Source organism: Ammodytes marinus (assembly GCF_949987685.1).
Source record: "Ammodytes marinus genome assembly, chromosome: 11".
Lineage (NCBI taxonomy): Eukaryota > Metazoa > Chordata > Actinopteri > Uranoscopiformes > Ammodytidae > Ammodytes > Ammodytes marinus.
Genome location: NC_137215.1, coordinates 24,285,745 through 24,309,318, shown reverse-complemented (window position 1 = coordinate 24,309,318; position 23,574 = coordinate 24,285,745). Strand labels below are relative to the sequence as shown.

Below are 23,574 nucleotides of genomic sequence, written 5' to 3'. Positions count from 1 at the left end.
AAGTGTCTTGGCCTTTTAATATTTGTATGTTCACAATTGCATTTACAAATGCACTCAGAACATTGTATCTAAATTAAAATCACATTTGTTTGTTAAATATCCCATGCTTTTCCTTTCAGACTGATATCACAGGTGTATTTATAGAGGATCATTATTATTTATGCACTATAGCTTAAAAACGTTTATCCATGTTTGCATATACAGAACCTCTAAACTGTCTTGAGTTTTTGGACAATAAAAGAGGATGAGACTGTCTTACCTGTTGTATCGAGTTGGGCTCAGGTGAGCAGCGTGTGAACTCCTCCAGTGCTATCTCAGCAGAGCTCTTCCTCTCGCGGGCCACAGCTTGGCGTTTCTCCTCAGCACAGTGCTCATCTAACACGGCCAGACTAAATTCCACTAGCAGCAGTCGTAGGTGCAGTAGCCTTCGCGTGGCTGCTAGTGACAGTCCATGACTCTGGCACGGGAAGAGAGCACCAGTGTATAAACAGAATCAGGAATTGCACCCAAAATGACAAGCGCAGACATGCAGTAAAATTAAACCCCAACAAACCTGAAATATATACATGAATATTATGAAGTTTACATAAAGAAAACTCTACATCAGTCCATTTGCTTTCAGCCACCATTTGACACAAAAAAATCAATAACTGTTGAATCATGTCTCAAACGTTGAATTTCAGAACTTCCTAGGGCAGCAGCACCATCTGCTGAAAGCACAATGCAAAAGTCTAGCCATATACGATTTCAGTTAGTTTGCAGCAGGTGGGATACATTTTTAATCACTCTTTCATTCATGATTCCATCACCATGTAAACAGCCAATGCTATGCTACCCCTTCTCTGGCAGAATTAATAACAGATAACCCTATTGTAGGAGAGCTTGTATGGTGTCTTTTTAAAATATGATTGAACTTATAGGGGAAAACATTAATACACACACATACACAGATATTTAGCCAAGATATCACGTTGTCAATAATTGAAGAATATGACTTGGCACAAAAAGGTCTTAATAACCTCATACAGCAGCATAATTGTGATTGGCTCAATTAGACTATTTTGGAAATGAAAATGTGGCTAGCGCACACAAAGCCTTTATCTCTTGGTTATTTAGAGGAAAACCCTTTCATCTTTCAACACTGAAATACAAATACTTTGTTAAATGGGATCAAACATGTTGCCATCTGCACATCCTAACGGGCCAGTAATTCTAACCAGAACTCAGCTTCTGAGTGTAACAGCCAAGTAAACACCTTCATTATTGTATTTTTTACAAATAAATTAGTAATGCCTTCCCATCTGACCAGTAGATTATTTCTGCTTTTCATTTTCAGCCACACACCCTGACCTCAAAAGGCTGTTAGGTAAGAACTGCTGTGAAAAGCTGCTATAATGAATGACAGAATGTTTCTCCAAACATGTGAGAGATGAAATGTCTATAATGTATCATCACAGTGAGAGAAACAGCCATGCACTTCATTTACCTCATCCTGCGCGGGGAGCAGCTTCTGAACACTGAGTACCACATGTTCCTGCTCGCTAACAGCTAGTCTCATTTGGGAGAGGCCATCAAGCAGGAAGCGCTGTTTGTCCTCTGTATGGGTAGTATAGTTGGCTAAGATTCTATTGAGTCATAGTGTTAAGGGTGGACAGAGACAGCAACAACAAGGTATGGTTATGGTAGAGAGTGTAGTCTGTGAGATCATATTCGGCCACATGCAAGAACTACTCTCATGAACAGATGTGTCCTTATACAGTAAAGCAAGTATGAGTGATTAACAGAATGTGTCATTAACTCATTTGAAAACAGATTCAGGAGGAAAACCTGTTATTTCTCTGAAAGGATCTGAAATTAAATGTATAACAACCTGGGATGTTCTATGCCATCCGAGGTCACATGTAACTTTTTTGATATTAAATACTCATGCGCATATGCAAGATGGATATATTCAAGTGTTATGCACTGCCTCTGGCGGTCAACCTGAATTCATAGAACCGCAGTTAGATACGTAACTCTGGGTTCAGGATGAAAATAAGAAAATGTTCTTGCATGAGGCCTAGTGTGTGTGATTCTGTTGCAGGTGTAATATTAGTAAGAAAATGTCCTTAATTAATTCTATATGTGCCAACTTTCCAGATATATACTGTACATGTACGGTACAGTTTGGTTGGAAGAATACTCCATACATTTCAGGTGTGGAGTAACTTCAGACTGACTTACCTGAGACCATGTGCGTATTCTAAAAGTGCCTCTGCTGTGTTTTGTCTGTATCCGAGTTTAGTGAAAGCCCTGGCACACTCTCTTAGTGTATCACAGGCAGCCGTTAGCCTCTGGACAACCTCTGTGCCGAGTGTCTCCCCAGATTCACCAGCACAAAGGGCACGTACACATTCAATGGCACCTCTGGAACACAACACAAGAGATATTTCATTACAGGATCACTACAGGATGACTGACCATTAAAGTCATGTATTATCTAAGCATTTCAAATATGACATTTAACAGTGTTTCAAATGCGTTTTCCTTAATCACAGTTATCAGTCTTTGGTGATGAATCAGGCGCAGCAGTTATTTGTATGAATTTATATTCCCTCGCCCCACTTTTTCGCCTCGCAACAGAAACACCCTCATATACGTATGACATGTCAATTTTAGCAATACTGCCTTTCTTTCATTTCATCGCAAAACCTACAGTATGTTTGGTCCTTTTGTGTCTTAACAAGGACTGCAAATCATAATTAAATATCCCCCAAGTAAATGGGGATTACAGGTTTACGAAATACATTTAAAGATAAAATACCTACATGAAATGTAACATAAACATTTTGAGCCTTGAGTAAAACAATTCAACTGGGTCTCCGGTTCATGGATTATGTGGTGTATGACACTGGATTTACAAGCATGTGCCATTAAAATGTAATGATCAGTCACTGATAAAAATGGTGTCAATATTTGCTGACAATTATTGTGTGAACAATTTTTACCCAAACTGGATTGAACAGCTTTAAATGATAAAACACAGCTCTAAAGGTCATTTAAACCACAATTGTTTTGGGTTACCTCATCTCTAATGAGGTGATCAAGAATGTGAGCTCTGGGACTCGGTTAATCCGCTGCTCCAGGGCCAGCTTTAGAGCTGAGCAGCCTTGTTTTATAATCTGATCCGCCTGTGAAAGAAATGTAAAAAGGCATTAAGGGAAAAGTAAAAAAAAAAAAGATATGGTAACACTGCTGTAGAGGGTTGTTATAGGGCAGTTATTCTATACCTTTATACGTGAATCATGGTCTCCCTGACCAACTACAGCTCTGACCTGGGAGAGGGAGAGCTGGTACCAGAACTCCTCATCCCCGCCCAGGGCTTGGGCCTTGTCCAGCAGGATCACAGCCTGGGCATAGTTCTGCTCTTCACAAGCCAGAACAGCCAAACTGAGCAAACTTTTTGCAATAGCTTTCTGGTCTCCCAGCTCCTGAACACAGATAATTTAAGAAAGACAGTTATAATAAAAAAGAACATTAAAGGTGAAGTAAGTGGTTTATTTATGTTAATATAAGTGTTAAATCGCTCTTTATTCATACAGTGTTCACTTTCATAATGTGCACTTCTCATAAATTTCTCAGTCAGCTGCTCTGCATGTAATGGCTAATAAACTTTTCGGAGGATCCCGAAATTCATATCCAATCACAAGAGAGAACGCTACAAACCGACACCCGTCTCACTCATGGTCTCACTGCCGGTGCACGCCAGAGCGACAGATGGGTGAATGTTTATGCGCATACAATGGCGGAGCAGGTAAAAAATCTTCCCAATGTCTGTTTTGATGGTTTTTATCATGTTTTTATCACACTTATTGATCTGAGATGATGCTAGATAACTCGTTGCTTGAAGACCGCAGTGCATTAATGTGGTGACGTTGGGACGAGCGAGGGGACTGCTAACTGCAGTAACTGACAGGAAGTTAGCTAAAAGAACCATTCCGCTTACAGCACCTTTAACAGACCAATAAACAAATACAGTTGGGCATTAGCAAGGGTATTGGTATGAAGAACAATTAATTGTTACATTTTAATTTTCTTTCACACAGCTATTGTAACTATGTGTTAGCATTGCAGATGAATAAAATAGCAGATAGTGGAATTCAAAGTTAGAGAAACAAAGCTGGGTTTGAAAATGCAATGGGAACAATGTGGTCAGATTGGATTTTAATGTCAGAGCCTGATACTCAACTCACCATAGCCAGCAAGTGGGCCTCTGCCAGGAGCTGCCTGGCTGGTTGATAGAGCCCCATGCTGAGACAAACCTCAGCTTTGTCCAGCCAAATGTCCTGGGCACATACAGTCGTACTCAGTCGATCAGACCCAGCCTTTTCATCCATTTTAACTTTCTGAAAAAAATCACCCAGATACAGGACAATTAACATTTGTTTCCACTGAATCTACTCACATTGTAAGGCTTTTATGAAAATAAAAGTTATAACCATTTATAAACAAAATCATCTTCATAGCACATACCTGACATTCATTCCAGATGTATGAAACAATTTAATCGACAGTCATTAACTTTATATATCCGAGATCACTCAGCGTTGTAACTCAGAGTAGTTATAACAGCATACATTAAATTATAAGTCTTGTTGGCGCACACCAGAGTTAAGTTCATCGATTTGAATGGTCCTTCTAACATGAAAAACTAATGGGTGGCATTCCATGCAACATTTAAAACATAGATACAAATATTTAGTGTGAAACAGGCTGACCAGATTTTTGTGAAGGCCTCTCTTCTGCTGTGAAAGAGCAATGGCTTTGTGGCACCTGCAATCATGAGCAAGGTATCACAGGTCATTAAAACCAAATGTAGAAACATCAAATCTTTATAGCTGAGTTTACGTACCCCATCTGTTCTTGCTCTTGGATTCTGCTCAGATTCAGGATCTGCTCCTGATATGGTGAATGTGTCTCCAAACCCAACCGACAACAGGTCCTTACAATTCTAATTACGTTGGGAAAAAAAGCAACAACAAACACACAAAGTCACTACTTAAAATTGAATTAATGAGTAATAATAGGATTGCTCATCAGTTCCCCGGTTGTCTGTGGTTCCCTGAGTTTTCACTGTTTAATAAAAATTAGCTGTGTGACAGCATAATTCAGTCAAATCATTGGCTCAATTCTTTAACAGTGGCTCATCATTTAAAATACGTAAAAAGAGTGTTGGAGACTTTAAAAAAAGATAAAAGGACTAAGACTTACTACAATGCTTTTGATAAACCTAGAAAAAATATCAATCGATTTAGTCCACTACAGTACAATCAAACTACAGTAATACTCCCTTGTAAAACCACTTTGACGAGTTCCCTTTTTAATATAAAGTAGCAGTGTATTTACCTAAGTCGGTAAAGGTCAGCGAGGCCCCTCCTATCCATAAGGTCATGAGCAATGGTCTCCGCCAGATGCATTATGGGCAGGGTCAGGTGATCAAGTGAGAGTGAGTGAAGCTCTTTTTCCAGCAGGTTAAGATAAAACAGACTTTGAGTCTAAAGATAAACACACACAGCGAAAAATACAGGAATTTAAATTATTTAGACACTGGGGTTTCAAAGTCTTAGAATATCTTAATTTGAACCCAACAGTAAATGACAGCTTCTTAGAACATTAATACCAAGTCATACTTTAAGCAGCTGAGCCTTTGGTCCCATAGGCAGCAGATACAATCCCTGTTAGGTTGAATACTAAACTGAAACAGTACCTTAGACGTTCAATGGCAATGACACAGAGAAATATGAAGCAGAGGTACTGTATCTTGCCTGATTTGTAATGCTGTGTGCATTGATACAGTGGGGGTGACTGTTGGTTCTGAAGATCTGCCTAGCCTGGTCAGGACAGAAGTAGCGAGCCCAGTCCTTTGGGTTGGTAGGAAGTGTCTGATCTAAGACAACCGGTTTAGGTCTCTCTTCTGCAGGGGCAGGCTGGTCAAACAGGTAAAGTACAGTAATGATTATTTGTATGTACTGTTACTGTGCAGTTCAAATGAATTTAAATACCTGTCAATAATATTTTTACTGCACCAAATACATTATGTAAATAATATTCACACACAGTCTTAGTGTTGTTTAATGTAGTAGCAGGCACCATGTGGTCATTTGTAATAGAAACAAAATGTTGTTCTCTTCAGCATCAGCATTTCAAAGCATTGTTTCTTTTAATCATAAAGAGAGAGAGAGAGAGAGAGAGAGAGAGAGAGAGAGAGAGAGAGGGTGATCTACGGCTGACAGTTAACAGAAACAAGTAACTGCATTATTCTTCAAAAGTTAAAGTACTATATGTTACACAATCTACTAGGAACAGTGAAACAAAGTTTACACGACAACATCACTTTGTAAACGGCCCAAATTTAAATTTGAGCATTAGGACTTACGTCTTTCACTTTTTTGCCTTTGCCCTTGTCCTTGTCTTTGTCTTTGTCTTTGTCTTTGTCTTTGTCTTTGTCTTTGTCTTTGTCTTTGTCTTTGTCTTTGTCCTTGTCTTTGTCTTTTTTGGATCCAGCAGAGGGAGGAGGCTGTGCCGACTGACCCTTAGCCATCTCACTGGATATTTCACAACCAACTGCAATGGACACCTGGAGTGACAAAGAGCGCACAAAACATGCATGTTCCATACTCAACTTCAACATAATGGAGCATTTAAGGAACAGCCTCATCCACCTTGCCAAAGTTGAGTTGAGTGATAGGAGAGACGCAGTACCTGCCATATTTGAACAGCAAAGACGTAGGCTCTGAGCAGGTTGAGCTGGTGCTCAGGTGAAGACTTGTCTGCCATGAAAGCGAGCAAAGTGTGGGCGCGTACCAAGCTGTCAAGGCACCGCACCTCCTTCAGATCGGACAAGCTTTGTTTGAATAACAAGCCCCGGACTCCTACCAGAGACTCACATGTCACTGAGCTCAAATCCCTTGTTTGGTACTCCTCCTCTAGAGAAGAGATAAACATAGCATTTGCTGTCACAAAGAATTAAAGAGGTAACTATAAACTGTACATGTACAATAATCTGTCAGAATGTGCATGCAGCATCATTGCTTTTCACACAACTAAAATAGATGCTTCAGTAATAGAAAGACATATTTCTGCAATTAGTTTCTGCTTTTCCTTTTATTTGAAAGTTCAATTTGTCTCAGTGAATATTTAATGGGTCTCATAGCAAGAGGAGACTAGGAAGACTCCTCACATCAGTCTTTAAAACAGTGCTAAGATTTAGTCGGTGCAATTCTCACATGGGATCTTGAGAAATCTCTTTGTCTGGCCATTCCCTTTATCTCACAACAATATTTGCTTGGTTTGATGTAGCCTATACACAGAGTAATAGTTTTTCTTTTTAAATATATTTCTTTGGCATTTTTATGCTTTATTGATAGTGTATAGACAGGCTTGAAATGGGGCAGAGAGGGGAGTGACATGCAGAGCACGACCGCGGGCTGGAATCGAACCCGGGTCCGCTGCTGGCCGAGGCCCATGGGGGGGACGCCCTATCAACTGAGCTAAGGGCGCCCCACACAGAGTAATAGTTGATATAAAAAGTGCAAACACTGAATTCCATTGCTGATGATTAAAACGCTGTGGCATGGCCCTTTCAGATCAGACAGAGCAGATGTTATTCCCTTTGGACTAACAGTGTAAAACGTCAGGGATTTCCTAACATAAGGGACATAAGTACATTTCAATGTGCAACTACACACAAAGAGAATCCATTTGGCAAAGGACCCCTGACAAATTTGAGTTTTATGCTCACATGTGAACTTCAATAAGAATTCTCATAATCAGTAACCTTTTTACTCCAGATTTTGAAGGGTATAATAGCTTATTTAATTTATTAAACCAAACTTTTCTTTCACACAGTTGTGACATGACACAATGAACAAGATGAGTTCTACCTGCTCTTTCAGCCTGTCCGGTTTCCATTTGTAGAAGGATGTCTATGGCCCACTCAACCTGGTGTTGGGCATCGGCTTTGGGGAAGTTGTTACAGTACAGCCACTCTCCAAACTCTAGCAGAAGGCTGACCTTCTCCCACTGAGTCTCTACACTCTGCTCAGAATACAAAAGTAAATCAAAAACATATACATACACATGATTGACATGGCATAGTACTATTTGTTGCATGGAGCATGGGACAACATTAGACTTTTGTATGGTTTAACGGATGTGATTCATCCTAACCCTTAAACTCAACTTTGTATGGCCCCAATTTAGGGGCAAGGGAAATAGTTGTAATGACATGCTGCCTCCACATGATGGTGCCAGAGACTGCTAGTAATATAGCCTTTGCTCAGATGGATAAAAAAAACAACTTCATGACTAGAGATTGTTAATATGGCAGATTCCAAAATGATACACACGAATCCGCTGAGGAATTAGGTTTGGGTAGTGATTTAAAAAAATTAAAAGGTGCCAGCGCAGAGGTTTTACCGACAGAGAGGTGATGGATTTCTGGTAGCAGGTGAGCTGTTGGGTTATACTGCCAGCACACAGTGCCACCTGGTGCCACATGAACGAATAGCACTGCTCTCCTTCCCCCTTTAACTTCTGCATGGCCAACTGTACACTGTGCCCCAGTCGTGCCTTAATCAGGATTCTGTGTTTCAGCATGGGTCTGGTAAAACACAACAGGACAATAAGATTTATTTTCCTATTTCTGTCTTTCCACCTTTAAAATAATTTTTATATATTTTCCCCCCAGTCCCCACTGTGTAATTATTTGACTCACAGTCGGTGTCTGCTGCGAGGCATGTCTTTTATAGCTTGGTTTAGGAGCTGCAGAGCACTTTTCCAGTCTGTTCTATCAATGTGAATGTGGAGCAACAAACTGTAAATGGCTGCTCGAATGGTTAGGTCCTCCTCCTCTACTGACAGGCAAAGGTATAGTAGATACAGTATATTAGATGATTGATTTGTAATCCAAATGTTAGCAAGTGTGTGTTCATAACGTAATGTCGATTAAGAACTTTATTGGCCACATAGACCCTCCAAATGCAAATGTCACACCTGGAATGAGTTACATGTTTTGTAGCATCAAATGTTACAGCAAACAGTCAAGAAGGAGCCAATCAGATCCACATCAAAAGGCAAAAAAAAACTGCAAATGATACAGCCCTCCACATTTAAAAAAAAGATTGTTTTACAGTTGAACCTTTGCAGGGTCATCTTACCTGTTGCTTCATGGTTAGAACCCTCAAGAGGCATTGCTGTCAAAGTCAGCAAGCCCTTCGCTTTTCCCTGTTTCTGAAAAAGATCGGTACAGGGTTAATACTTAAATCGCCACAAGGGTGATAGGAAAATGACCCTGTCCCAGTGTAAATCCCCTTCCACACCCTGAGCCTGCAACATTACTGCATTGGTTCAGTTATCTGTCTCAGGTAATCCTTTTTGATGTTCACACTTATTGTGGGTTGTAACTCTGCTGAACAGGGCGAGGTTTGAAAGAAAACCACAGATGGACATCATTCTGAATTCTCACCTAAGCCGACAAGTACACAAGTAAAAATTGAGTTTAAGTTGAACAACTTGCTGGCACTGGGGACGTGTTTCCTCACACTTGAGCACAACTACAAGTTTTCCCCTGTAGCACACTCAAGTAAATGTTTAATCAACTTTAGTATGAATTAATGATAACATAGCAAGTTTAAGATCTGTGCCAACCTTTTTATCAGTTTTAAAGCCTCAAACTAAAAACTGAAGTCAGGAAACAAAAAAATATTGGACTTACAAATGGTCTATTTAAGGGCCCCTAAGCAGCATTTGATTAGGGGGGCCCCTCTCCAATATCAGCGCTGCCCAAATCATTGACTATTGTTAAATGCCTTCAGACACCCAGTATTTTCTGCTATTGCCTCCAATGTCTAGCTGGGTGAAAATAGTAGCCAGCCGAGTTCCCGATCCTGCTAAGGGGGTGCGGGGGTATGCCCCCCCCGTGAGATTTTTTAAAACTTTTTAAAGTGCACTTTGAGAGGAAAATTAAGAGGCTTAATCTGAAGACCATCCTCTGGGATGGGCTTGGTGCTCTTTTTATTTTAAGGGACATATTTCTTTGTAATATAATGAATGCATTTAAATTATTTAAAAACTAATAGGGCCGGGGGCACCTTTAGCTCAGTTGGTAAGGCGTCCCCCTCCCGGGCCGGGCCCAGCAGCAGACCCAGGTTCGATTCCCGCCCGCAGTCGTTCTCTGCATGTCACTCCCCTCTCTGCCCCATTTCACCTTTGTCTCTCTGCACTATCAAATAAAGCATAAAAATGCCCAAAAAATATATTAAAAAAAAAAATAAATAAAATAAACATATTAGATTATATTTTTAAAATGTGCCGCGGGCCAATCTATCAGTTTTGACCCCCCTGCACTAGTGGGTTAACCAAAAAGAAAGAAAAAAAGAAAGAAAAAAAAAAGGGCCATATTACATTATATCTTTAAAATCGGCCGCGGTTTAGACACCCCTGCTTTAAGGTATCAAATATGTGTATGGACTTATTGTAAAACATATGTATGCATTATAATGTTTTGAACCTTTCTGAAACTATTAATATTATTCTCGATTGATTTGATCGGGAAGGTCATTCTGTGTGTCGCTGTATATTTTTGACTGATCCCTTGCTATGGTTGTGACTACAACAGGATGTTGTCAAATTTGTGCCTATAAATGAAGTACATTGTCTGTTGTTATGTTGGCAATTCGCCTGATGAAGACACCTTCAAAGGATCTTTTGTTAATGAGAAGACTTAGAGGAAAACGTATGGACATCTTACTAGACAAATCTACTCTGGCTTACATGAGACCAACATGAAAAATTAAATTCATATGGATCAAAATTAGGGCTGTCAAACGATTACAATTTTTAAATCAGATTAATCACAGGATTCTGTGGATTAATCATGATTAATTTTACAATTCGAAATATGCCAGAAAAATTCGAATTTTCTCTGTATATTTTTGTATGAACGGAAAGATAAAGGACAGAAGGTGGATATGTACATTTAAAATTAGTATTTTTATTAATTGAAAATCCAAATGATGGTTTTAATACTGAAAATAAATTTAAATCAAACTAAAATATATACCTACCACACCATAATTCAATTGGTCTGTCTCTTTACTATGTCTTTGGGCAAATATAGGCTATATAATGGCATTTATTTTGTGAATCTATAGGTTGTGCATTCTTGAATACAACTTGATTACAGTCTGCGGTGTGTGTGTGTGTGTGTGTGTGTGCGCGTGCGTGTGTGTGTGTTTGTACGCACGCGCAAAAAAGTCCTAGGGGACAGTTCATTTGTGCCAGGAAGCCGACGTTATGTTGATGTCTACTAACACACACCTCTGAAAACTGCAGACGTTTGTGTCCTCGCGGGCTCTGAACAGAGCGGACAATCTGTCTCCTCCTGTTGCTCCCGACATCAACTGTCACCCGCGGCAGTTGATTTTATATACTATCTATGCCCCCGACACAGACGTGACCGTTAGCAGTTTAAAACACGGCATGGGCTTGCATGCAGTTATGTTTGGCTGCGCGCAACTACTGATCCTGGGTCAGCCACAACGTTAGAGTGACTGTAGTACAGAGCCGGTGGGATGCACGGGGCGGATCATTCTGCACATGCGTTAATTCCAGAAATTAATCACCCTGCGTTAATGCGTTAATTTTGACAGCCCTAATCAAAATATGAATACAGGTCCACACATTTGCATGTTTGGTGTTGGTATGAATCAGAGCAAACAGGATCTCCTCCAGAGGCTCTTGGAGCTGCTGTCTTCCCTCAGGAGTCTGTGTAAGGGGTAGACACGTGTTCCAGTAATGCCTGGCAGCTATGACGCACAATGCTGGCTTCTCAGCCTTCTCTGAATATCTATGGATGAGACAAAATAGCAGGCACATACAAGTTAACAAAATGAAATAGTAGTAAGGCACTATTTTAGTTGTTTAAAGCTGCCTGAGGCATTAGTCAATACATAAGCAGTACCTGACACTGGACAGAAGCACCTTCATAGCCTCTCTGTAAGTGAGTAAATCTCCATTGTATTCGTGAACTAAACTCAAACCCCTCAAACAAGCGGCACTGCTCAGCATCTCATCCACCGCAGTCACAGCATACCTAGGGAAATGAAAAAATGTATTAACTGCCAATTAATGTCAATCAATCAACAGAAATGTCAAACTGACAACCTACATTCTGAAACTGTCAAAATCTGCGACTTTGTGAAATCAAATAATGCAACGCTTGCTCAGTTATATCAACTGTAATACTCCATTCTAGGCACAAGATGTCACCTGACCCTCAGTGAGCTTTGGAGCTACAGTGCTATCCATAACCAATCAGCCACATTCATATCAAATGCAGCCTCTCCTGCCCATGTTATAGAATTATAGAATAGACAAAAAAAGACAAATCCATCCCAGGCAGGGTTTTCTAAAATGTCCTTATTTTTCAAATGCTTTTCGGCCAACTACACTTACAAAACACAGGGCATGGTGTTGAGGTTTTTTGCTGCTGCTTCTCCCAGCTGCAGAGCTCTGTCTGTGCAGCACAGCACCAAACTGTGGTCCTGGTCCTGGTGGCAGAAGGCAGCCAGCTGGCACCACACCTCCAGCTCCACCACCGCCCCAGACCAGCTGCATTCAGAGGCCATGCTCACCAGCTTCAGGTGAGGAGAGAGAGAAGAGAGGAGGGGAGGGCAGGACATGGGGGTTAATGAAAAGCAAAGGAGGAGAAGAGGCGGTGTAGAGAAAGAAAGAAAAAGGGAGAATGATAAATGACGGGAGGCAAGCAAGGAGGGAAAGAAAAAATGGAAAACGGAGAGGAGAGATGGAGGAAATTACGTAATGCCAGCAGGCAATAGGAATAATGTGGTAGGAGTGAGCGAAAGGATTGGAAGGTGATGGAAGAGAAAGGAAGGGAATAAATAATAGAAATAAGGAGAGGATTGGCAAGGAAAAAACAGGGGGATATAATTGAAAGAGTAGAGTAAATAAAGTTAGGACAGGCAGAGGAAAAAGGAAGAGGTAATCAGGGTTGGAGAGAGCAAAGGAAGAGGAAAGTGAATTGAGGCACACAGAAAACAAAAGGTGTGAAGTAGGGGTGTCTGGATCCAGACTGTCAGTGGGAAATCGATCTAAACGACTTAACAAACTTGACCTTCGAGGTGAAAGGTGGAATCATGGATTTGCCCTGCCCCAAGGGTCACGTTCGATAGGCGTGCAAGAAAAAGAAAAATCACTTCCAGCAATTAGCCGCTGTGATTTACCTCCTAATGTACCTGCAGCTGAAGCCAAAAAGAGTTTCATTCATACCAAACACAAGTCTTACTGATATACAGTAAGACAAGTCTTGCGGCTGAAAATTAAAACAATTATATGTATTTTATTTTTACATCTCAAATTTTTGACCGGCCACCCTGGTGGCCCCCCGGTAGGTCCGCGCCCCCACTTTGAAAAGCAGTGTGGTAGGCTTCATTGCAAATAACAAAAAGTAGATTATATCACTCCTAACACCATGTAGACCATCTTTAGAAATAAGAGTGAAAAAATACATTGAGTTATCATGGTATAAAACGTATACAATCATTCTAAACTATACAGGAACAATCATATAGGCTAAACAAAACAAATCATCCAATCGAATCTAGGATTCGGAGAATGGTGACACCCCTAGTAAGATGGAAGAAGGATGAAGCAAAAGAGAAAAAAAGGAGCAGGGTACAATGAGGGGACTAAGGACAAGGAAAAAAGGGGGTTAGGGCAGATAGAATATAAAGGAAGAGAGGATGAGCACTGACTGTAGGGGAGGAAGGAATGAATAAGAACAAGAAGGCAGAGAAAGAAGAGCAATGGAGAGATGGACTGAGGAGAGACAGAGTGAAAGAATATACTGTAGGAGTCGAGAGAGGCTAAAGGGCTTATGTGTTGGAGAGAGCGAGTCGCCACTAAAAAGGAATGCACAGTGAGTATCACGTCAAAAGAAATCTCGACCAAAGCACGATGAATAAGGCAGCTGCAGTGTTTTTGAAGATATTGACACATGAAGAGATTGCGTCTCATGGACCATACTGGCATCTGTTGTTGCCATCTGTGCAAAGTCTACTATAAGAAAACGTGAACAGACAAGTACATACTGTGGAGAGACTGGGAACAGTGAAGTCCATATGCCTTGGTTTGCTGTTGCACTGGAGCATCTCCAGTCCGACCAGCACACGCGTCATTGCAGCCACTTCCTCATTCTCATACTGCGAATGGAAGAACATACCAAACCTTTCAGTGAACTCTGACAAATACACAGCAATCTCTTAACTTAAATTATGGAAAATAACTATTACTGTTATACTGTATATAAAATGTACATGGCACTGCAATATGATTAACATATTGTATGTGTCTCAACTACCACAGAGATGACCTCGTTGATCATGTATGACTTCCTATTGTGCGGAAAATGAGTTAATGAATGATTTATTATGATAAGATATAAGCCTATATTAACAATGCATTTGTTCATTTGCACAGTAAGAAACAAACCTCATTTGGCTGTGATTTAAAGCACGTCAGGTTGAAGGGACTAATGCAGGGCAGGAATTTCTTGGCTGACAAATGGTCATGGGATTATGGTGACGAATCAAACAGTCTGCTTAACTGACAAATTGCATTACTGCTTCACCCACATACATTTTTTTGATCGTTAAAGCAGTACAATCAGGAAATAAGACATCCAGTGATGATCACAGACCAGAGGAGACAATGCTGTTTTGTGGATATGGCAGAAGTAACACCCATCACCCCAACAAAAGATTAATACAAATGTCAAACATTGTACACCTACAGTATTATAAACAAATTCTACAAGAACTGCAAGGAGACCATAATACAGGATACATTACAGGGCTCCAGGGAACGCTTGTTTTAGCCAAAAATCTGTGGAGTGCGCCAGATATTTTCACTGGTCGCACCAGTGCACCTGAAATGTATCATGTCATACTAAATGTTGTATTTGGTGTAGTGCTGCATGATTAATCTAATCACGATCACGATGTGAGCTAGTGCAATTACATAACCTCAAAAATGGCTGCGATTGCGATTTAATATAAATAGATGTGCTCGCATGTGTCTGTAAATGCTTCAACCGCTCCTCTTGTCTTTTTGGTAGCGCCACTCCTCTTATAGTGTGTGTGTGTGTGTGTATATATGCACGTGCACATGCACAGCGTGCTGGCGAGTAAAACAAACAAACATGGACGCCGACGGGCAGCAGCAGCCAAGCCAATGCTGAACTGTGGCGGAAAACAAACGCAACGTCTGCTATACAGGGATATTTAGAATTCCGGTATGAAAATGCATGAATTCTACTTACGCTGAAAAACATGTTTCTACAAGCAAACAAATGATAAAATCTTGGACTACAATGTTAGACCAAATGAACATTCTTTTCAAATCTCTATTAGACCATAAACATGGATTGATCCACCTAAATCGAAGCACCTTAGACAGTGTTAGGCTGAAAGAGAAAATGGTACCTCTATGTTTTCCATATTAGAGCCAATCTGCTGTTGCAGGAGCCTCTTGATTTGCACCCATGTGGCCAACACCTGTTTAGTTGCAGCGATGGGGACGGCCTCCCCTGGGATGGTGCAATTGGATATTTGCAGGGCGTAGTCACAGAGCTAGGAGGAAGTGTAGACAACAACAATGAGCGTATCTCCGATGTACTTTGCATGGTTTTAGCAGTCTGGGAAGCTCAATAAGTGGAATGTGACACTAACAAAGTCAGGATTATGCAAGATTCTACAAGATAACAATGTTGATGTGGATTGGAGTGCCTAATAATTATCACATGTTATGATCCTTTTCTGTAACACTGTGCACATGCTGAACTTTCTCTAGCCCAAGGCTCTCTAACAGCCTGCCAGCTGATGTACAAAAGACTCAGAATTAAGTAAGACTTTGTTAGGGTCTGACACTGTATCTGACCCTGATGTACTGTAGACTATTGTGTATTGGAAAATATATATTTTTAATCTTTCTTTCAAAAAGAAATCCCAACAAAGAAGACATAATGAAATTGAGTTAATAATTAACTGATAAAGTTTGTTTCATCATGTGTTGGAGCCGATATTCCAGCGTTTAATTGGCAACTGCAGCAAAAAGAACAGAGAGATCAGACTAACAGTTACATTGCACATGAAAGCTACACGCGAGGATGTACGTATATGCATGCATGGTTGGATGGATGGATGAGCAATGCATGTCAAAGGATGAATGAGATAACAAAATGTATAGTGAGACATGTCAACTCTTCACCTTTGATATAGATCTGTGATGATCAAAGCTTCCCTTTTTCATAAACATATGAACACAAACTGTACGAAACCTACAGTAAACTTTGTCTAAAAAGCTAAGCCTCAACAAACAAGACTGCTGTGTTCTGTTGAGCCCCAGTACCTGTTTGACTATGCAACTGTACATAAGTGGCTGAAATTCATAAGAAAATGAAAGGAAGAAGCTTTTCAATTAAAAGAGAACATTTGGAAGGCTGAAAGCAAAACTTGAATGATTTTAATTGTAGTCTGAAAAGTGGAACAAGGAATATAAAAGTTTAAAACTTTAAAAAGAGTCAATAGTCTTTTCATTTTTTCATACACAATGCTTGCAGTGTAATATCTGAACAAAAGATAAAAGTTTCTGAACACCCTACGTCTTGCGAAGATTCAGCAAAATCCATTCAGAGATTATACACACAATTATTTCTAATCATCAACACCCTCTTTCCCACCCCTTTCAAAGATTCTGAACTGTTTTAAGCTTTAAATGCTGGATTTCAGACATTGTTTTCACACTGAAAAGATCAGAAACTGAAAAAAAAGGAGCTCAAGACAACCAAATCAGCCCGGGAGGGATTTGACAGAGGGCCAATCATGTTTATTTCAACAAAAAACAACAGATCTATAGATGTCTTTGTTATGAATATTTTGTAATCTCTATCATTCTGAGTTGCCTGATTTCATGTTGCACATTTTTCAATTATTTCTCATCTCAGACAGAGGACACATTTCTTTTGTGTTATCTTCATGCAAAGGGATTATTTGTTATATTGCTTTGCAAATTAAGGGGCCCTTTAATTTATTTGAAATATTCACTCATACACATGTTTGATGCATAAAACCTTACTGTAACCGAAAATTGTAAAAAAAATTAATGCCACTAACGTTCATAAACCGGTTGGTGTAAGCTTGGGGTAACAAGTATTGTAAATGACAAGCTTGCTGTCCTCTTATTTCACCGCATTGAACTCGTGAAAACAGAAGACATGCTGATAGTGAAGGGGCTTTGTGAGCGGCTACTTTCCTGTTAGGCGTACTTCAAAATAAAAGTCAACCCACGTTTGCCCAGTGAAATGCTATTAATGTTTAGCCAGTGAAATGCTTTTACTGTGAAGACGTAGCCTTAATGCTCCTTTTGTTGAACAGTAACTTAACCGCCGCGCGCTGAACTATGGATAGTGTTTTTTTAATGTAGAGAGAGCCGTGTCCCTGGCATATAGAAGCTATACACGTTTATTTTGCTAGAAAAACCGGCAGAGCACAAATCTTTCCCCAGACAAAGTGGCGGGTGGGCTCAATAACTTACTAATCGCTTAGACTAAATTGCAGAGTGTTATATTTGAGCCCTGCACGACACCCTCCGCTGATCACAGTGATGGTGCCGCAGAGACACCTTGCATGTTATGTTGTCTTCTAACTTTATAACTCACGTGTGGGTATTTTGACAGCAAATGTTATAGACTACGCATACGTGAAGTGGAGCCGTGACGTCAGCGTTACCAGGGAAAATGGTTTCGGTGTTTACAAGAAACCAAAACCGTCGTGTTTTCCAAAAGATCCTCCCTGGGAGCTGATCTCAAAAACTTGCGGTTTCATGCTTGCGTTTGCTGTTTTCATGTAAATGATATAGTGCATACGCGAAAATATGCACCGTTTCGTGTTGTCGTATAAACAGCCCCTAAATGAGATGTAGGGAGTTTTCAAATAAATGTATGGTAATAAAATACATTTGTATGTACATGTATAGTGTACATACACTATACATACCTAGTAACTCTAAACAAATTTAAGGCTGTTGTTAAGAGTTTGAAGTTGGACTCTATCGGAAATTGTGAATGTTTTTAGTTAAGAATCTTAGTTTTATGTTTTACAACTGTACTTAATCGAACTTGTATTGTGTTTTATGTGTAACTGTGTTCTGCTGTCCATCTTGGCCAGGTCTCTCTTGAAAAAGAGATTTTAATCTCAATGAGACTAACCTGGTTAAATAAAGGATAAATAAATAAATAAAAATAGTATAGTGTATGTATTAATAGTATAACACTGTATATAGTGTAATTAATAGATAATAAACATAAGCAGGTTAAATGCACATTTGATGTGATTTTTCAAACCTGGCATGCTTAACAACAGGGATTGTTTAATAGGGAATTCTGAGATCAATGTGCAATGCTACAATAATGTAACTGAAATGAAACAACCTTCACTAATGGTTCTTTGGTTCTAATACTTAAAGATTTAGAAGTACACCCTGATATACCTCTGATGCCTTGTGGACATTCTGCAGGGCAGCCGGGTCTAAGAAATGGCCGACTCCACTGGAAGCCTTCTCCATCCCCTTGTTTTTGCCTTTGTCTCCTGGTGGAGCCGTTCCGACATAGTCTGGACTACACAGAGGCTGGATCAACCCCCGGGCCACAGCATCACACAGCAGCATGTACAGAGCACGATTCCTGAGAAATACAATACAAAGAAAACCCCAAACACATTGGACATTTTCCACAAAGACAGGGACTGAAAGGTGGGCTTGAATGTCAACCGTCTTTTTTTTAATATTTTAGTTCTGGAAGAAAAAAACTGACTGACTAGGAAGAGAAAATATATGTTTACTTTGCCAAATCATTACATGAGGATGTTACTTAATCTCAACATTCATATAATGATTGCTATTCCCGAAGGATGGTTTAGTCTTATTTGATGAACATGTACTGCTGCTTTCCTTTGACAGAAATAAGAGCAGGGCATCCTCTTTTCTATGAGTGAGCTACAGTGCCATACTGAACAAAATAGCGACCATTTCTCAAAAGTCAACTTTGACAGTGCCTAAAATGATTTATGATGATGATTATAATGAGGACAAGGGCAAGTAAGCATATTGCTGCTGTCAGCTGAAAACATAATCATTTTCAAGACTGTGTTTACATAGAAGTCCAATGAGGGCTCAGTAAATGACTGCTGGGCTAATGATACACTTTCAAAACCTACCTAGTCATGTAAAAATGTAATAGTCGTCAGACTAAAAACAGCTATGTTGCATGTTTCTTGAAAGTTTTTTATCAAACACCTGCAATATTCTGGTTCAGACCTGGGCACTGCCGACCAGGAGACCAATTTCAACTTCTTTTTGCATCTGTAGTGAAGGCAGGAGGCTTGCGTTGTCTAGGTGCCCGCCTTAACCATAATGCACTGCAGGAAACACTGCATTTAGGGCCCACTCACACTGGGGCCGTTTGCCTGATTCAGCACGATTCCCCCCTTCCCCACTCCCCCCGCTGGCCCGTGGTCACACTGCTCGTGGCCTGGGCACGATTGCACCTTGCCTACGTCACCGTGCGCGTTTAGGATTCGGAGCGTAGTCTACTTGTAGGCTATAAGACTGTTTGTGAATATTTTCATCCGGCCAAATTTGCATCAAATATTCCACTTCCACATTAGAGCAACAAGAATCCTTAAGCTATTGTTTTTTTTCTAAATGTAGCCTTAACGTAATAGGTCGCGGTAGACAGTCTCATATTTGTGCAGCACGCTGTTTATTATTAATATAACGGCCCGTCATCAGACCATACACATCGTTCGCTCCATAAAGTAATCCAAGTCAGAACTTTTTGTATGGGCAGAGATCGTTTTTTTTAAGTGTCTTTATAAAGTTTCTAGTTAAACCTTAGTGAAGGCTACTTTTTCCTTATCACCGGGCCGTGGAGTCCCGTTGTGTGTTGTTTTGGGTTTGTCTCCACCGCCATGCGTAAAGACAGTATTATGACAGCTGACAGGAGGAAAATGAAAAAAAATCCTCTGACGAACGCGAGTAAACACGAAAACCTTTTTGCTTTGCTTTCTGCGCTCACCTATTTAGCTCTCTCCCTCTTTTATTAGCCCACACCTAGGCCTACACACACGTTAATTCTCACACATTTTATGTAGCTACAGTCCAAGTGGTGGGAAATTCTGGTGCCGACTAGAAAGGCAGCGGACGTTAACGGACAATGCATCCTTAATAAATTCACGTCAGGAACGCTGCCCGTGCGCTTGCTTGTGCGCGTGTCATCTCATTAGCATCTGTACTTTGGCCACGGCACACCTCTCCCAAGTGTGCCGTGGCCAAGGGGCTGTTCCGTGCTGGAATACGGATGGCATGGTCACACTAGCCAAACATTCTAGACTTTAGTATGCAAATGAGCTCGGGCACGGGGCCGCGGTCCTAGTGTGAGTGGCCCCTTAGATGAGTGGCCTACCCTGTGTACTCCATCTTCTGGAGCATCTCCACCAGGCTCTGGAAGGTAGGCAGCAGGCGTTGGTACTCCCTAGTGGCCAACAAGTGGCTGCTGTAGTTCCACAGGTAAATTGCTGCATTTGCTACCAGCCATGGCTCACTGATCTCAGCTCCGAGCTCCGCTGCACGCAAGAAGTTGGAGGTGGCGTAGACAGACAGAGACTGGATCCAGTCACTGGATTAAAAAAGGTAAGAGGTACATTATAAAATAGGAAACTGAGAAAGAAAGTTGTAGACATCTCAACAGACAGAATATTTTAGTTGTATGATTCTTGAATGTGTGTGTGTGCATATTGTCTTTTCACCTGTATACAACCCAGTGAGGATCCTCCTCAGACATGTCTCTTTCCACAGTGGGGACAGCAGGGCTGTTGAGCTGCACCCCCTCCGTTAGCAGCTTTTGGACTGTGGCCTGAGCAAGACAACATTTAATTTTTCAACATCAAAAGATTTAATTTAAAAGTAGATTTTCTGTTGTGACAACTTCATAATAAAAGGAGAGGAGAGACCTCCCACTAAAGGAATGACTGCTTCGCTATAGCCGGCAGATCAAAGAAAAAGCGTTTTACTCCAGCGGCGGACAAGAGAGGTGAGACTAGACGAGCTTGTCTTCATTATCAGACTGAGACGTAGGTATCTTTTAAATGAACAAAAGGAGGGTTAAATGAAAAGGAGCAAGCTGAGAGGCGACAGTTTGAGTCAATTTCAGCAAGCTCATGTACTTGCTGTAGATAGCCTCCATTTTCTTCAAAGTGCCGTCGAATTAACATCTCTATGGGCTTAAAAAGACTTGGGGGAGCGGGCTTGATGGGAATTGGGATTACACAATGAGACACGCTCACAAAACAAGTCTAACAGTCTCTAACCAATCAAAACACAGGCTTGTTAAAATAATGAATGTCTACCACTGCCAGAAGGCTTTGTTCCTTATCACATATTTCAAAAGAATATCTCAAGCTAAAAAAATAAAACACATATAATATTCCTGTGATCTAAGATATTTCAAATATTTTTGTAAACATAAAAACATCAGTACAAACATCTGAGTCCAAATAAGCTGTATACAAAAGGCTGGTAGACCAGAAAATGGAAATGTAGTCCCTCCACTGCTCTTGGTAAATTATGTTTTATTAGCGTCATATTGTTATATTTTCATGCCTCCGCACAGGCTATTACCAAAGACTGGAGGCGTTATGTTTTCGGGTTGTATTTCTGTCCATTTGTCTGGGCCATTCTTGTGAGCGCAATGAAGATAAACTAGATAGATTTGGGAGGTCAAAGGTCACTGTGACTTTACATATTGTCAGGTCACAGTGACCTTGTACCATACTGTAGCTTCTTAGGAGCTTACCTTCCTCAACTGTACTTTCACGGTTCCAAATTTGTATGCCTCGTGGAGCTACCCAACAAGTGCTTTCTATATCATTCAGGTTTATACAGTAGGAGCTAATGTGAAATCAGTTTTTTGTAGATTACCATTGGAAGAACATATACAAAGAGGGTATGTGTATTAGACTGAACATGTTGGTAAGTACACACCTCTGCACTGATGAAGTAGATTTCAGCTAAAAGGCGCAGCAAGTTCCTCACACAGGTTTGGCTTCCAATGCCAGCATGGAGAGACTCTGCACTGGTTTCTTCCTCTGAGCATCTACACTCTGGATCAAATTGACAAAATATGTGATGTGAATTATCTCAATCACAGCAATTGTCTCCTTCTTGTATTAACACTATCAAAACTACAACCAATACTGTATGGCTATTATTACTTATTGCCCACCTGTGTGTTTTTATTAGCAATATTTACAACCAATATCCCTCATGTAGATCAGATCCATTATACAAGAATACATCGGATATACACATGAACAGTCAGCAATATTTAATTTTATAATCTAGCAATCATAAAAGACTACTTCTGCAGTCTAAATAATACAGCAGTTACATATTGATGCCCATTGTTTCTCTTTGAATGAATCCAATATTCCCCAAAAATCTGTTGGTTTTAGAAAAGTCTCTTTTATTATTATTATATTTATATTACCGTGAGTCTAAACATCATCCATCATCTTACCGTCAGTGTTGGGGATCTTCCATCTCCCATCATCGTAAAGCAAAGAGAATCTACAGGCAGCTCGGCACACATCCCATACTTCCTGTTTCCTGGCTGTCTTCACCAGTGTTGCCCACAACTTCACCCTGGAACAGCCAAGAAATAAAGAAAAGTTAGAGAAATGTTGTGTCCGAGAGATGCAGGTCAGAGCACGTCAGCACACTTCACATGATCTAATGTTTTTTTGTAATGATTTCTGTAGACAGTGTGAACTCAACAATGGGCTAAGAAAAAAAGGAGATGTAATAGAAGGTTGCAGACTCCTACACTCACACAACTTTAAATTGTCGAGAGAACCATTATATCTCAAATTCATTAGTATCTAATGTTCAGTAAGATAAATAAGTAATGCAGAAAATTCAACAAGGCGTAGGAGGCTGATTACATAGCCAATTTTCCAACTGGGTTTAAAGGAAGCCTGGCAGCTAGAATGATTACTAACAGAAGTTTAGACTGGCAAGCAAACTCAGAAAAGAAAGGAAAAAGTTTTCACTTGTGTTCACATACAGTACCATATACCTTTGTGTGTCTGTGTCTTCTCGTTGTCTGGCCAGGTGTCCATCTATCTTCTGTACAGATGTAGAGTGATGTTGAGCCTTAGCGGAGAGCTGAGCCACTGGTCCAGATCCAAGACTGCCTACTGGAACTAGATACAATTGTTGTACTGAATACATAAGTTAAACTTTATTATTTATGTTGGAAAAGACTTTGCTTTTTCTCTAAATAATAAATTAAATTATATTTTAAGGGTAGTATGCCTAACAAAAAGTCTATTCATTCCGTTGCATAACTCCTACAGCCTTATTGGATGTCTGTAAATTAGAAAACATGAAATAAATGTGAAC

At 40.2% G+C, this 23,574-nt stretch overlaps 1 protein-coding gene across 1 annotated transcript in view; it reads right to left on the bottom strand.

The window, feature by feature from the left end:
* Positions 1-23,574, bottom strand: part of cfap46 (cilia and flagella associated protein 46) — a gene marked incomplete at both ends in the record, with an annotated part of 92,295 nt that overhangs the window by 30,141 nt on the left and 38,580 nt on the right. Inside the window, 27 exons of the mRNA XM_080037262.1 lie at positions 260-457; positions 1,487-1,625; positions 2,224-2,406; positions 3,064-3,170; positions 3,270-3,470; positions 4,233-4,385; positions 4,758-4,812; positions 4,892-4,990; positions 5,386-5,534; positions 5,805-5,966; positions 6,416-6,616; positions 6,742-6,965; positions 7,923-8,076; positions 8,458-8,641; positions 8,756-8,894; positions 9,198-9,270; positions 11,722-11,887; positions 12,002-12,133; positions 12,496-12,677; positions 14,151-14,261; positions 15,543-15,689; positions 18,607-18,799; positions 20,579-20,791; positions 20,922-21,028; positions 22,156-22,274; positions 22,691-22,815; positions 23,249-23,375. Coding sequence (XP_079893388.1) covers positions 260-457; positions 1,487-1,625; positions 2,224-2,406; positions 3,064-3,170; positions 3,270-3,470; positions 4,233-4,385; positions 4,758-4,812; positions 4,892-4,990; positions 5,386-5,534; positions 5,805-5,966; positions 6,416-6,616; positions 6,742-6,965; positions 7,923-8,076; positions 8,458-8,641; positions 8,756-8,894; positions 9,198-9,270; positions 11,722-11,887; positions 12,002-12,133; positions 12,496-12,677; positions 14,151-14,261; positions 15,543-15,689; positions 18,607-18,799; positions 20,579-20,791; positions 20,922-21,028; positions 22,156-22,274; positions 22,691-22,815; positions 23,249-23,375 — 4,043 coding nt within the window. The remainder of the gene's footprint in view (positions 1-259; positions 458-1,486; positions 1,626-2,223; positions 2,407-3,063; positions 3,171-3,269; positions 3,471-4,232; positions 4,386-4,757; positions 4,813-4,891; positions 4,991-5,385; positions 5,535-5,804; positions 5,967-6,415; positions 6,617-6,741; positions 6,966-7,922; positions 8,077-8,457; positions 8,642-8,755; positions 8,895-9,197; positions 9,271-11,721; positions 11,888-12,001; positions 12,134-12,495; positions 12,678-14,150; positions 14,262-15,542; positions 15,690-18,606; positions 18,800-20,578; positions 20,792-20,921; positions 21,029-22,155; positions 22,275-22,690; positions 22,816-23,248; positions 23,376-23,574) is intronic.